General features: G+C 38.8%; 1 protein-coding gene across 1 annotated transcript; it reads right to left on the bottom strand.

Annotated features, from left to right (window-relative positions):
- Positions 1 to 223: 223 nt before the first annotated feature.
- On the bottom strand, positions 224 to 1,396 carry LOC122321994 (uncharacterized). The gene is made up of 5 exons (XM_070276480.1): positions 1,297 to 1,396; positions 954 to 1,006; positions 609 to 904; positions 395 to 548; positions 224 to 333 (listed from the first exon to the last, which is right to left on the bottom strand). The coding sequence occupies exons 2-5, from the start codon at positions 997 to 999 to the stop codon at positions 224 to 226; spliced, it is 606 nt and encodes a 201-aa protein (XP_070132581.1). The 5' UTR covers positions 1,000 to 1,006; positions 1,297 to 1,396.
- Positions 1,397 to 16,669: the final 15,273 nt, after the last annotated feature.

The raw sequence follows: 16,669 nt of genomic DNA, 5'->3' as shown, positions 1-16,669 counted from the left end.
TCTGAGGAATCGTTGAGGAAATACCCCAAGGAATCCCTGAGGTATACCGTGAGGAATCTCACGAGATTCATAAGGATTTCATCCAACCTTTACAACCAAAATTATTTTTTTATTTGAAATTTTATTAATATAAGAAATTATGAATTGTTATAATCTATATTGTTATAATACATTGTTATAATTTATTATTATTTATTCTAAAGATTTATACTACTTATTTTATTCATTTACTTATTTTAATTTTTTTTTTATTATTATTATTTTTGATGGCCGTCAAAGCGTGCCCCAACAATTTCTCCGGCGGTTTCCCCGGATCCACCATAGATATACTATCTGTAAATAAAATAAATAGAAATTAGATGTCTCTTACATTATTTGTAATTAAAATACATACCAATCAAAAATCCATAAAAATTTGGAAACGACTTTAATCTCCTCTTACCACTTGCTCCGTCAATATTGTAATTGACGATCAGGTCCTCCACGAAAATATATTTTAATGACTTTGTAAGGGCTCCGCGCTTTAATAAGTTCGTCACTGCGGTGGTCTGCAAAAATTAATAGGTATTAAAATTTTTTTATATTTAATTTATAAATATTATACTTACACATTTTTCCTTCATGCCGCGGCCTAAGGCGAATTCTAACGCTGCCAATGCCTCGTCGGTGGCAATCGGGAATTCCATGTTGACAGCATTGCTGGAGGCCTTTCCCTTAACAAAGACCTCCAGCAATGCTGTCAACTTTGCCAGCTGGTTGGTGCAAGCGGCGATTTCCCTAGCCTGCTCATCCAGTTTCCGCGCCTGCTCATCTATTTTTCGCTCTAGGCGATCAATTTTTGAGTCGCTCACCTCGCTCACTATCTCCACCTCCCTCATTTGCGTCTCCGCAATTAGGTCATCGTCTGAGAAAATAAATTAATAAAAAAATTAGATTTTATTTAATTTACTTACCATCGACATTAAACGCCATCTTTAAAATTTTATTTTGAGGCTCCATCTTTGATCTAGAAAATAAAAAGAATGCATAATTTTTTTGTACATTTTATAAGTTTATTTGTTTTATTTTAATGAAATACGCTTTTTTTTTTTGTCAACGGACAATGGAAGGTGAATCTTCTTATTATTTTTGATTTTTATTTTTTTTCGCTCAAAAATATCACTCAATTCATGATTTCGCGCTATGGATTAGAGCGGCTAATGCCGTTTAATAAATATATGTACATACATATGTACATACATATATTGAACGGCCGCTCGGTATTTAATAAATAAGTTAATTATATGCACTACTCACCAGAATTAGTTAGTATCACTAGGTCACTTATGTAAATGTTTTTTGAAAAATTTAACTTTAAACGCAACAAACGCGTGTAATTCCGATGCAAATTGAACAGCAAATGCAAAGAGAAGGGGAGAGGCAAGACGAAACCGAAAATTGACAACCGATAATTCTGGCGCGTGCCATGGTATAGTCGACCAACGCAATGCCTTGTAATTAGAATCGTACAAGGCTAATAATCAAACATGAACATATTGGCTTTGCCTAAAGCAAATTATTAATACATTTCAATATACCATATGATTAGAAAAGAAAAATTTATTAAATATAATCTTAAATATATAAAAATATTTCAACATATTTTAAAAAGGGTATTCTGACGTCGCTTCCATTCATTTGGTTTTCGGCACAGATTTTTTTTCTCTCCCTTCCCTCCATCTACATCTCTCTAATTGTTTCTCTGTCGCGTGCCGCTGCATCGAAAATGTGACGTAGAAGCTTCGAGAATCATCGTCGAAAACCAAAAGCAGGTAGAAGTTTCGTTTCCCCTTTCGTTTCGGACTTGAGTAAACGAAGCCCATGCAATTTGTTTTTGTTTTTCGACAATGTCGCCAGGAAACGTCGGGGTAAGGAATTTTGGTACTGAAGGGTAGAATACAACATATACAACGAAACACAAATGCACATTGCTTCGTTTACTCCTTTCATCGCATTCATAACACGCTCAAGTAAACGATGACAAGCAAGGCTTCACAAAAAATCGCATAGCACTAAGAGGGGCAAAAGGTGGCAGCTGAAATTGAAAACATAGATTAAGCATACATTAACTAATAGTAACAACCAAGTTTTGTTTCATGCGTAACAACTTTTTGTCCAACTGAATGCAACATATGAAGAAAAACACATCACTCGACAGGTCACTGGTAAAACAATTATTTTAAAACAATAATGCAACATATTATTCATACAAATAACATTAATACACAGCGCATATCTTGCTTTTGGTAATTCATTACACTTTATGGCGATTAAACGCGATTTAATCTGGTTTTTAAGATCTTCCAAAGAGCAAAATTTTAAGCTGCGTGCGCTGCTATTCATTGTTCTATTACGAACCAGTTCATAAAATGAAAGCGGCAAATTTCAAACTTTTAATTTTTTATTTTTGGCCTATGAAACCGACCACTGTGCATCCGTTGTGATGGCGCAGTGCTTTATGTTAGAAAGAAGATCACGTAGCTTTGTCTTCATCTCGCTATACATATTTTCTAGCAAAACATTAGACAAAGTGGCTCTACTAGGCAAAGCATAGGTGGGGTCTAGACAATGGACAAAGTTACGGAATCCTGCGAAACGGCTGCATGTCCGTAGCAACCATTTTTATACCCTTGCAGAGGGTATTATAATTTTGGTCAAAAGTGTGCAACGCAGTGAAGGAGACATCTCCGACCCTATAAAGTATATATATTTTTGATCAGGATCACCTCCTGAGTTGATATGAGCATGTCCGTCTGTCCGTCTGTCCGTCTGTCTGTCTGTTTCTACGCGAACTAGTCTCTCAGTTTTAAAGCTATCGACTTGAAACTTTGCACACACCCTTCTTTCCTTTGCACGCAGTATATAAGTCGGAACGGCCCGGATCGGCCGACTATATCCTATAGCTGCCATATAACTGATTGATCGGAAATGGTATAACTTTAGTGTTTTTAGAGTTAGAGAGTTCAAATTTGATATGAGAGCTATTTTTGGCAAAATAATATGACATGCCAAATTTCATAAGGATCGGCCGACTATATCTTATAGCTGCCATATAACTGAACGATCGGAAATGACCCAACTTTCGTGTTGTTAAAGATAGAAAGCTGGAACTTGGTACAGATTATATTCTTGGTCAGTTAATCCGATCTACCAAATTTCATAACGATCGGCCGACTATATCTTATAGCTGCCATATAACTGAACGATCGGAAATGGTTTTTGGCAGAAATACCAACTTTGGTATTTTTGAAGATAGAAGCTTGAGACTTTTTTTAGATTTTGTATTGTAATAAATTGGATTATATATTCATATTTCCATAAGGATCGGCCAACTATATCCGATGTTTGCGATATATATCCGGTTTAAACTGCAAGGGTATATAAACTTCGGCTCCGCCCGAAGTTAGCTTTCCTTTCTTGTTATTAGAGCATCAATCAGTTATATGGCAGCTATAGGATATAGTCGGACGATCCCGGTCGTTCCGACTCATAAACTGCGTGCAAAGAAAAGAAGGTTGAGTGCAAAGTTTTAAATCGATAGCTTTAAAACTGAGAGACTAGTTTGCGTAGAAACAGACAGACGGACAGACTAAAATTATAATACCCTCTGCAAGGGTATAAAAATCCAATTTTACAGGAGAAGCTTTTTTATACCCTTGTAGAGGGTATTATAATTTTGGTCAAAAGTGTGCAACGGAGTGAAGGAGACATCTTCGACCCTATAAAGTTTATATATTCTTGATCAGGATCACCTCCCGAGTTGATATGAGCATGTCCGTCTGTCTGTCCGTCTGTCTTTTTTAGATTTTATATTATAATAAATTGGGTTATATTATCATATTCTCATAAGGATCGGCCAACTCTTTCCGATGTTTGCGATATATATCCGGTTTTAACTGCAAGGGTATATCAACTTCGGCTCCGCCCAAAGTTAGCTTTCCTTTCTTGTTTTTATACCCTTGCAGAGGGTATTATAATTTTGTCCAAAAGTGTGCAACGCAGTGAAGGAGACATCTCCGACCCTATAAAGTATATATATTCTTGATCAGGATCACCTCCTGAGTTGATATGAGCATGTCCGTCTGTCCGTCTGTCTGTCCGTTTCTACGCGAACTTGTCTCTCAGTTTTGAAGCTATCGTCTTGAAACTTTGCACACACCCTTCTTTCCTTTGCACGCAGTATATAAGTCGGAACGGTCGGGATCGGCCGACTATATCCTATAGCTGCCATATAACTGATTGATCGGAAATGGTATAACTGCGGTGTCTTTAGAGTTAGAGAGTTCAAATTTGACATGAGAGCTATTTTTGGCAAAATATTACGACATGCCAAATTTCATAAGGATCGGCCGACTATATCTTATAGCTGCCATATAACTGAACGATCGGAAATGACCCAACTTTCGTGTTTTTGAAGATAGAAAGCTGGAATTTGGTACAGATTATATTTTTGGTCAGTTAATCCGACCTAGGAAATTTCATTAGGATCGGCCAACTATATCCTATAGCTGCCATATAACTGAACGGTCGGAAATGGTATTTGGTAGAAATATCAACTTTCTTATTTTTGAAGATAGAAGCTTGGGACTTGTTTTAGATTTTTTATTTTAGTTAATTGGTTTTATTATGATGTAATCATAAGGATCGGCCAACTATATCCGATGTTTGCGATATATATCCGGTTTTAACTGCAAGGGTATATAAACTTCGGCTCCGCCCGAAGTTAGCTTTCCTTTCTTGTTATTTAATCTCTTAGGAATAAGAAAATCATGGAAATATTTTTCAAGGTTTCGTGGTTTTAGCAACAATAACTAATGAAACCTTAATTTTTGTCATTAAAGGCAACATTCCATGAAAAAATAAAAATATATATACATACGATACTATTGCACGTTTTGTTTTCATACCCTTGCACACAACACGATATTATCGTGTCGCACACGATAATAAAATTTGATTTATTATACGAAATTAGAATTTTATGAAGAAATGTTTTTAGAAATTTTATTAATTTACATTATATTATATTTATTTATATTATATACATTATATACAAAATATTTTTAATATTCCTATGAAAAATTCAACTAAAATATCATCTTTTTCATCAGTTTCGTTTAAACAATCTAATATCTTCGAAGAATGTCCCAAACTTTTATATTCATTGTGGTATCTGGGAGGTATACTATTTCGCTTACATAAATTATTAAGATCATCAAATTTTTTTTTAGAAATATTTAGCTTACAATTATATAATGATTTTATTGTTCGGGTGAAATAAGGCAAATTAAATAGATACTTACTTGAATTTTCAAAATATTCATAATTTAATTCTATTGATAATGGGAATTTTTTAACATTAGCGATTCGTAATTTACTTAAATGTAATGTTTTATTTTTAAATAAAGAGTTTGAAAAAAGTTTCCAGTTTTTAAAATCTGTGTACTGTAATTCTATACATTCATAGCCGGTAGGATTTGTTCTAGCGTTTGCAATAAGTGTCGGCCATTCGCTGGGCGCCCATACATTGCAATTCCTTATAAAAGATTCAATAGTGCTGTGTACCGAATCCACGGGCATCATAGTGTGTCCAGGCAATAAATATGCATTTTTTATAGTCTTTGTTGCACTGTTTACATAATCCAAAGTCCCGGTTATAAACCCTAAGTGGCCCAAATATGAACCGATCGTTATGGCTTAGCCCATAAGAAAGTGCTAGTGTCAGCATAATCGTAAGTTACGATTCGTAACAAACGGTCAGCATATGCATACCCCTCGCGCCACCACTTGAGAGCGCATAACAACGTATATTATTATATTCCTTTATACACTGCCGCTCAACTGAATAGGTTCACATAAATCCGCTTGCATTTTCAAGATTTGTTTATCACATATTGACCGTAGTCAAGTTTTTATACCCTTGCAGAGGCTATTATAATTTTGTCCAAAAGTGTGCAACGCAGTGAAGGAGACATCTCCGACCCTATAAAGTATATATATTCTTGATCAGGATCACCTCCTGAGTTGATATGAGCATGTCCGTCTGTCCGTCTGTCTGTCCGTTTCTACGAGAACTAGTCTCTCAGTCTTAAAGCTATCGTCTTGAAACTTTGCACACACCCTTCTTTCTTTTGCACGCAGTATATAAGTCGGAACGGCCGGGATCGGCCGACTATATCCTATAGCTGCCATATAACTGATTGATCGGAAATGGTATAACTTTGACGTTTTTAGAGTTAGAGAGTTCAAATTTAACATGAGAGCATTTTTTGGCAAAACATTACGACATGCCAAATTTCATAAGGATCAGCCGACTATATCCTATAGCTGCTATATACCTGAACAATCGGAAATGACCCAACTTTCGTGTTTTTGAAGATGGAAAGGTGGAATTTAGTACAGAGTTGATCATTAGGATCGGCCGACTATATCCTATAGCTGCCATATAACTGAACGATTGGAAATGACCCAACTTTTGTTTTTTTGAAGATAGAAGTTTGGGACATTTTGTAATGTGCAACGGTACGGTGTGGACGGATTGGAAGAGTCTGTGCTAGCGGGGCACGCTATAGGGTCCGGCTACTGCTCGTCGGCTTTGGGGGTGGTGGTCTTGCTTGGACGGACTCTATCACTCACTACACATTATTAGTATTAAATCCAGAATTGAGCGTGCTTGCGACAAACTAAATGAAAGGAGGACTGAACCGGAAGAGTTCGGAGGAATAAATTCGGAAGGACGGAAAGAAAGGACAGACAAAGAGAAGACTATTCATTTGGCAAGACACTGGTGTTGTTGTGCTTGCGAATTGCCCACCCTACCTATGATCACCGGCCGCTAGAGCATCGCTCTGGTGATCCCTTAGAACACCCTACAACCGTGGAGTCATCAGCTCAGTTCAAACAACAGATATTTCAGTTCATTATAAGATTTAATTCAGCATAAAACTAACAAAAAATTTGGCTAAGACTATTGAAGGGTTTTGCATAATTCATAAATGTTTGCTTGCATAAAAATAAAATATCCTAATTATACGTGAGGGAAAATTAAATGTAAAATTTATAAAAGTAAAAGTTAATATGTAAATGTTCGAAGAAACAGGCGTATATATATAATATAATAAAAATATCAATATGAAAGGTGATAATAAATGTTAAATAAGGGTATCAAAAATATGATGAAAATTTAAAATTCCTGAGGATAGAGTATCCATTAGTAACCAATTTAATTAAATTAAATTAAATCGTTTAAATAAAAATCGTGCTTTTGTATGAATGAATGATGGATGAATAAACTAAATTTTTTTTTTTTCTTTTTTTTTTTTTTTTTTTAAATTCAAAATTCAGTGCGACTCGAGAAGTTTTTCTCTGTGTACGTGAAAAAAGGTAAACAAATAACTCACTGTAAGTCCATCGGCGAAAGATCGATCTCTGCTTAGGGGTCGCTGTAATGAGTTAGTGGGTTTTTGCACTTCATGGAATTTAAAAACAAACTGTTTTCCGCACGAGAATAAACTAGACGATTTAAAATAAACTGATGATCATTTTTGTTTCGCGAATGTTAAAAAAAAAAAAAATAATAATCTTCATGTTCTTCGATTATGTTTCTCTTCACTTCATTAAAAACCTGTAATCAATTTAAATTTAAACTAAAAATTAAAACTATTGAATAATAAAAATAAATAAAATTTAAATATGTTAAAACGCTCGTGATTTGGGGAATGAAATGGTGATGAGAAAAGAAATGATCGCCATGAGGTTGGGGCTGGTCTGCTAGGTTAGCGGTTTTTTTGATAATTCCCCTTTGGCTCGTTATTCCATAGCTGATGGGGTCAACGCCCTTTCGCTCAACGTGTCTTGGGCAGCGTTGGGTCTTCGAAAACTCTCTTATATTATCCCTAACCTCAGTTTTCCGGCCACCTAGGAGTTAGTTTTCCGGCACCAATGATTTATGAGGGGAAAATGATGATGACGATGATGATGATGAAGTTGCTGATGATGATGGGGATCACGGACTAACCGGTTTGGGTGTAGCCGCTCTGATCTGGGAGCCTCCACCGGGAGAGCTCCCAGGGTGCTTTGATGTGGACCGCAAAGAATCTTTAAGAACAGCCACAATAAGTACCCTGGGGGTTTAAAAAAAATATTTTTTTTTATATTCACCTGACAAATTATAATACGACGGCGACGAGGTCGCGCTTTTATAAAGCCGCGACGATCCAAAAAAAAACCCACGAACTTAGGCTTAGGCTGCCCTTATCACTGCGCAAATCTAGGTAAGCGTATGCTTTTAAATAAAAATAATACCCGACACATCCGAATGATCTGCGACTTACGTGGTATTTGGGATAAAATAAAATCACTTTGCACTTGCGGGATCTTGCGCTGATGAAAATTTAAACTCGCGGAGAGTGATATTAGCTTGCGTCTGCACTTCGTGAGGGTTTCGACAGAAAAGCCTGAGAATGGATCAACCTACATTCTATTGAGGTTACCGGAAATGCAAAACAGCTGATATTGGAGCTTTCCTAAGCCTCCCTGCTGCAGCTGATTCTGCGTCTTAGCCATTGGGCAACTCCCGAAGTAAAAGTTTCCCTTTAACTATCGATTACCACAAAAAAAAAAAAATATAAAGACTATATAAATGATTTTAGTTCTTTACTTATTTTCTTGGGAAATGACTCTTCAGTCGCCGCTACAAAGCCCCCCCGAAACATTCAGGCTAGGGTATTCTATTCCTGGTACCCTAGACTGATTCCGACTGAAGAGGCGCTATTGTTTTATGTCCTTCGCGTGATAAGTACCTATCAATTTCCCTTGCAAATCCTCTAATTCGTAATACACGCTTCCTAGTTTCTTTCGAACCCTGCACTTAACAAAGGACGGTCCAAATTTAGCGTTGTAGCCAGACTGGAAACAGCTCTGCCTAAAATTTCTGCGATACACTTCTTGCCCTTCCTTAAAAGTCACATTTCGAGACCGCAAATTGTAACTCTTTTCGTTTTCGTCGTGCTTTCTCTGCATTAGCCGACACGCATTTTCTCGTGCAACTTCCAAAGAATCCTGACGGTCTAACTTCAGCGCTCGATCGTCTAATAAGTTTAACTTTCTCAACAAAGAATACGTAGTCCCGGAAGTGATCATGTGTTGCCCGAACACCATATAGTAAGGCGAGGTCCCTAAACTTGAATGCATTGCTGATCTCAACGAACAGCATATTTTACTTAAATTTTCGTCCCAATCCCTCTGATCAGGCCGTATGTATGCTCTTATTGCCGATATCACCGATCGATTTACACGTTCGGAAGCGTTGGCTTGGGGAGAATGTACCGCGGTAAAGGTGTGAGTTACGCGATACTGTTCCATTAATTTGCCAAACGCATGGGAACGGAACTGAGAGCCATTGTCGGACACTACGGTTTCTGGCACTCCATACGTTAAGAACAATTCTTCTTCCAAATATTTAACCACAGTACTTGTGTCAATTTTCCTAACAGGTTTCAGAAAAACGTATTTGGAAAAATGGTCCAAGACAATAAAAATACCCACATGGCCGCTTCTCGATCTAGGATAAGGCCCGAGAAAATCCATAAATAACCGTTGGAAAAATCGATGGCTTTCTGGAGCTTTCCCTAAGGGCGGTCGTAAAACGCAATTTGATGGCTTCGTGGTCCTGCATACCTCGCAAGCATTCACATAAGCCTTTACATCAGGCACTAGCCCAGGCCAAAAATAGTAACGCCTAACTCTTTCGATGGTCTTATGGATGCCCCCATGAGACGACAAGGGACTATCGTGTGCTTTCGCTAGTATTTCGGGAACTAACTCCTTTGGAACCCAAAGTTTCCACGCGAATTCGTCGTGCATGCGATCTCCTGTTAGGTGTTCGGCCTTACGATAAACGAAACCTTCCTCAGTCTTAAGGTCAGGAAAATTAGTTTCGTTCGCCTTCACTTTATTCACTAAATCGGTGTATTCCCCCGATTTAAAATGCTCTGAGCTCAAATCCAAAAGTAGTCCGTCTCGCAAGTCCACCGCGGCTATCACTTCTTCATTAACCCGAGACAACACGTCGGGAACCAGATTGAGGGATCCTTTGCGATGGTCGATCTTGAATTTGTACCTTTGCAATGATAACGCCCATCGAGCCAAGCGTGTGCTTAAATCCTGATTGGACATCAGCCATTTTAATGAGGCATGATCTGTGATAATTTTAAAGTTCTGTCCTTCGACATAGGCCCTAAAATTCTTTAGTGCCACTATTGCAGCCAAACATTCTTGTTCCGTTACTGTATAATTCCGTTGCGCCTTATTCAACTTCTTTGAAATAAAGCAAATAGGTCGCTCGTCCCCTTCCTCAGATACTTGTACTAACACTGCTCCTACACCTGTCTTACTGGCGTCACAGTGTATCTCGAACGGTTTTCCGAAATCGGGGCTACACAAAACGGGCGCTTCGGATAATGATCGTTTTAACTTCTCGAAAGCTTTCAGCGCTTCGTCGGTCAAACTGAACTTACGTTTGGTTGTCATTAAGTCAGTTAACGGAGCGGCAAGAGTCGCAAAATTTGGCACAAATTTGCGATACCACCCACATAGTCCCATAAAGCTCCTTAAATTTCGCAAACTCTTCGGAACAGGAAAATTGGTGATTGCTGCCACCTTTTCGGGGTCTGTACGTATACCACCGTCTCCAATGATATGCCCCAAATATCGTACCCTGTGCATGCAAAAATGACTTTTTCCGATGTTAATAGTTAACCCGGCCCGTCTAATTTGCAAAGCTATTTCCCTCAGGACTTCAAGATGCCTGTCAAAGCTTGAAGAAACTATCAACAAATCGTCGAGATAGACGAACACTTCGTTCCTGAGGTGTGCTGGTACTACCTTATCCATAAGTCGAGACATTGTGCTTGTAGCATTACAAAGCCCGAATGGCATTACTTTAAATTGGTAGAGAGGTCTTCCCGGTACCGTGAACGCTGTTTTGTCCCGAGAAGCGACATCTAAAGGCACCTGCCAATACGCGTCCTTTAAATCGAGGCTCGATATATATTCCGCGTTCGGCAATCGACTTAAAATACCACTAATCTGCGGAAGAGGATATGCATCCTTTTCTGTAAAACTGTTGACTTTTCTGCAGTCAAGACAAATTCGAACTTTTCCTGGTTTTGTAACCATAACGATAGGGGATGACCAAGAGCTCTCCGACTCTTCTATAACACCTAACTCTAACATTCTATCTATTTCAGAGTACATGGCCTTTTCCACCGCGGGTGAAACTGGAAAGTGTCTTTGCTTGATGGGTTTCGCCTTACCCACCTCGATGGTATGAGTTATTAAATTCGTCCTACCCAGTCCTTCTTGCACGAACGACGGAAAACAATTGATGACGTTCATCAACTTGGCCTTATCCACTTCGGACAAAATATGCTGATCAACGTTTAGTTTTGGGTTTACTTCTGTTGATCCTACTTCAGATATAATTAACTTCCGGGGTAATAAATCGTAGAGTTTCCAAAAATCAATCCCTAAATATAAGTCTTGTTTTAAAGAGGGTACTATATATATTTTCATAAACTTTTTAACTTCACCGTATTCTACTTCAACTTTACAATATCCTATTATCTGCTGCGCTCTTCCATCAGCTGTTGAGGCACTACATGCTAATACTTTATATTTAATACTAGTTTTTAATTCCTCCGCTAAATTACCACCAACACAACTAATTGAAGCTCCTGAATCTAATAATCCATAGACAGTACGATTCAGAAACTTGACTGGTACAAAAGGTCGCGGATCGCTTGTCCCTGCTGGCAAGGAATTAATGTACTGAAGGCCCTGTTTAACCTCCTTTACCCGCCACCAAAACTGATTTACCCGCCTTGAACTTCGGGATCGCTGCATTTTAAAGTTTGGGTTGTAATAAAATCCTGAAATATTCTCCTCCTGCAACCTCGGTATTTTGCTGTGAAGCAAAGGACCTGAATCAGTGCACTGTTTGTCGATGGAAGGAGTTGAGGTTGCCAGCACTACCTCTTCTATTTCTCGGTCATTGTGGCCTGACTTCGTACGGAGCTTTCGGTCTGAACTGCGACTTCGACGTGCCGGCTTGGAAGTTTTTTGAACACTTACCACAGTTTGGTTTGTAAGTGTTCGGTGCTCCACAACCGTAACAAAAGACTCTTCTATCCGATACACAGTCCTGATATCTATGACCTTCCTTGCGGCAATTCCAGCACAAAAGAGAGAAAGCTTCTATGCCGGCTTCATCATCGGATTGCTCTGTTTCCGGACCATCGTAACCTTCACTAAACTCAGAGATATCGCGCTTAAAAGGCGTGCTTCGAGAGTATCCTTGAGATCTCTTTACCTCAGCCATAAAAGCTTCGCGTTTGCGACAAATTCCCCTTAACTCGCTGACTGTTTGGATATCAAGATTTAAAATCTCATGCCTTATTTCGGGACGAAGGTTATTCTTGATAACTCTCACTAGCTTCTGCTGTGTCCAAGGGTGATCCAACTGATCGACCAGACTCGACACGGTGTCGTAAAATGAATCGAACGATTCGTTGGGTTTTTGTTTGGTATTTCTTATAATCTCTTCAGTGTCGCCGTCATCCCTAACCTGACGAAACTGCAGTCGCAAAGCTGAACAGAAGCTGTCCCATTGGACTTCGCCATGGGCTTTATGATATCGCCAATAAAATTCATTGGCTTTACCCTCAAAAAGGACGCTTGCATTTCTACAAAGTACCGTATAGTTATTTCCTAATGTCTCCCTAGTCAGTGCTTCCACTCTATATATGAAGTTGTCCACAGACACTCCTTTTCCGGAATACTTAATTTTCCACCCGTTGAGGATGTGCACTACCTTATCAGGGCGGTTCAACAGATCTGACGTGTTGCTGCCCTGAGAATTTTGGGAACGCGGACTTAATGTGCTCTCTCTCACAGGTACCCTGGTATTTTCTGGGTCTATCCTGCCTTGCATACTTTCTTCTGATGGAGGTAACGACGGGTGACTCATTCCCGAGCTGTGATTCTGAGTAGCTAATGTCCTAGTCAAAACGTCAGCTACTGAGTTTTGGATCAACTCGGCCATCTTTCCTGACAGTGACTCCAGCAATCTCCGCTCCATAGCTAGTAGCGTTATGGCATTCGCCGAAATTATGCTTTCATTGCTGCAACTGGGATTAGACCCTGAAGTGGTAGCTATGTCGTCTGTCGTTTGTCTCCCGACGTTATCGGGGATGGGTTGATTCCTGGATTGACTTCGAGTTCGTCTTTCCGGATCATCCGTTACCTTAAGTCCTTTGGGTCTGCAAACCGCCTTGCAAACCGGACATTGTAAACTCTTTTTCCAGTGAGCTTCTATGCACTTCCGGTGAAACTCATGCTGGCACGCCGTCACGTAGACCTCGGCAGCGTTTACCTCGGCGTTACAAATCGGACAACTGGAATTGGAGCTGTTTGCAGCTCCTTTATCTGGAGACCGGTCTATCCCCATCTTCCCAAAAATCGTAACTTTTCCACAACTAAAATATCAACAACAGAAATAAAAAAAAAAAAGGAATTATCAAAATCTTGCTGCTAAGCTTGTTGCTAGCAAACCAAATATTTCACTCAAAGATACGTTGCCTTCAGCAACTAAACCAACAAAAGGGAAAAAAAATCTAATCAAAAGAGTGTTTGAACTGATGCTTGAAGTCGCACGTGTTGTAGGGTATTTGTTTTTTTTCGGCTTCTCAGGAAAATAAAAGTAGATAGTTAGAATAGAATGACTTTACTCGGTTTCTTTCAAGGACTAGAGAGATTACTTCTCTCAGCTTCCAGTTTGGTCTTGGCCATCGACCTGTTTCCGACAGATTCATGTGTATTCCATAAGACCATAACGGAAGCCTCAAGTAATCCAAAAGGAGTCTACGCTAATGAACTTCTGGATGGGGCATTACTCTGGAGTAGTACCACCATGTTCCGTACGATGAAATTCGTTTCGCTTTTAGAATGATAGAGGTTGGTAGATTGGTGACACTGTGTCTTAGCCCGGGCCAGAACTCGACCTAAGTTCGCGTTTTCTGTTTTCCTCAGGTTCCAACACTTTGTGGACCTTTCTGCCAAATTTAGGAAAATTTCTCGTTTGTTTCTTAAATCTTGGTCAGTAATAAACACTAATAATCATTAATAAACTGCTTTCCAAAAAAAATTTAATACCCAAAGAGAAATTTTAAGAAGAAAAGGAAGAAGGTTGAAAAATCGAATTAATTTATCCTGGAGTCTTAATGAAAAAAAAAGGAACAGTTCCACTAAGGCCCCACGTTGGGCGCCACTTTCTTTAATAATGATAATGAATTATATCTGTAATGTGCAACGGTACGATGTGGACGGATTGGAAGAGTCTGTGCTAGCGGGGCACGCTATAGGGTCCGGCTACTGCTCGTCGGCTTTGGGGGTGGTGGTCTTGCTTGGACGGACTCTATCACTCACTACACATTATTACTATTAAATCCAGAATTGAGCGTGCTTGCGACAAACTAAATGAAAGGAGGACTGAACCGGAAGAGTTCGGAGGAATAAATTCGGAAGGACGGAAAGAAAGGACAGACAAAGAGAAGACTATTCATTTGGCAAGACACTGGTGTTGTTGTGCTTGCGAATTGCCCACCCTACCTATGATCACCGGCCGCTAGAGCATCGCTCTGGTGATCCCTTAGAACACCCTACAACCGTGGAGTCATCAGCTCAGTTCAAACAACAGATATTTCAGTTCATTATAAGATTTAATTCAGCATAAAACTAACAAAAAATTTGGCTAAGACTATTGAAGGGTTTTGCATAATTCATAAATGTTTGCTTGCATAAAAATAAAATATCCTAATTATACGTGAGGGAAAATTAAATGTAAAATTTATAAAAGTAAAAGTTAATATGTAAATGTTCGAAGAAACAGGCGTATATATATAATATAATAAAAATATCAATATGAAAGGTGATAATAAATGTTAAATAAGGGTATCAAAAATATGATGAAAATTTAAAATTCCTGAGGATAGAGTATCCATTAGTCACCAATTTAATTAAATTACCAGGTGTACCGGAAAGTCCTTGCCGGTTTTCGTAATAGATGTCGCTAGCCCACACGCGTTGTTTTTGCTAATAACCTCTATGACGTTTTGTTTGCCACTGATATAAGTGTCAAAACAGTGCATAACAACAATCGAAAATTTATCGTGGTCTTGCCAATTTTTGCCTTTGAAAATGAGTAATTTCGTGCCTGGAAATGGCCATTTGCGGGAAGTGATGATTTTCATGTTCCATCAAAAGAAAAAAGCGGCTGAATGTCACAGAATTCTTCACGAGATATACGGTGACTGTGGTCTAGCTATCCGCATTGTGGAAACGTGGTATCGTCGCTTCAAAAATGGTGATTTCTCTACTGACGATGCAAAACGCTCTGGACGGCCGCAGACGTTTGAAGACACCGACTTGCAAGCGCTTTTGGACGAGGATGATACGCAAACACAAAAAATGATGGCAGAGATGGCCGTCTGCGTGCGATGGGAAAGATCCAGAAGTCGGGTAAATGGGTGCTGCATGAATTGACCGAGGCGGAATTGCCGCATTATTGGTTCGTAACTACTTGGACACAGTAAACTGGGAGATCCTAGCCCACCCGTCTTACTCACCAGACGTGGCGCCTTCCGATTACTACTTGTTTTCATCGATGGCGCATGCACTCAAAGAGCAACACTTCGCCAACTACGAGGAAGTCGGAAAATGGCTTGATGAATGGTTCGCCACGAAGAACCAAGAGTGGTATTGGCTTGGCATCCATAAATTGCCAGAACGTTGGGAAAAATGTGTGGCTAGCGATGGGCAATACTTTGAATAAAATATTTTTTACCATATTCTAACAATTAACGAGTTTCTTTCCGAATAAAACCGGCAAGGACTTTCCGGTACACCTGGTAAATTGAATCGTTTAAATAAAAATCGTGCTTTTGTGTGAATGAATGATGGATGAATAAACTACATTTTTTTTTTTTTTTTTTTTTTTTTTTTTAAATTCAAAATTCAGTGCGACTTGAGAAGTTTTTCTCTGTGTACGTGAAAAAAGGTAAACAAATAACTCACTGTAAGTCCATCGGCGAAAGATCGATCTCTGCTTAGGGGTCCCTGTAATGAGTTAGTGGGTTTTTGCACTTCATGGAATTTAAAAACAAACTGTTTTCCGCACGAGAATAAACTAGACGATTTAAAATAAACTGATGATCATTTTTGTTTCGCGAAAGTTTAAAAAAAAAAATAATAATCTTCATGTTCTTCGATTATGTTTCTCTTCACTTCATTAAAAACCTGTAATCAATTTAAATTTAAACTAAAAATTAAAACTATTGAATAATAAAAATAAATAAAATTTAAATATGTTAAAACGCTCGTGATTTGGGGAATGAAATGGTGATGAGAAAAAAAATGATCGCCATGAGGTTGGGGCTGGTCTGCTAGGTTAGCGGTTTTTTTGATAATTCCCCTTTGGCTCGTTACTCCTTAGCTGATGGGGTCAACGCCCTTTCGCTCAACGTGTCTTGGGCAGCGTTGGGTCTTCGAAAATTCTCTTATATTATCCCTAACC

Source organism: Drosophila bipectinata, chromosome XR, assembly GCF_030179905.1.
Source record: "Drosophila bipectinata strain 14024-0381.07 chromosome XR, DbipHiC1v2, whole genome shotgun sequence".
Classification (NCBI taxonomy): Eukaryota; Metazoa; Arthropoda; class Insecta; order Diptera; family Drosophilidae; genus Drosophila; species Drosophila bipectinata.
The sequence above is the reverse complement of the archived record's forward strand: the minus strand, read 5'-3'. Positions and strand labels throughout refer to the sequence as shown.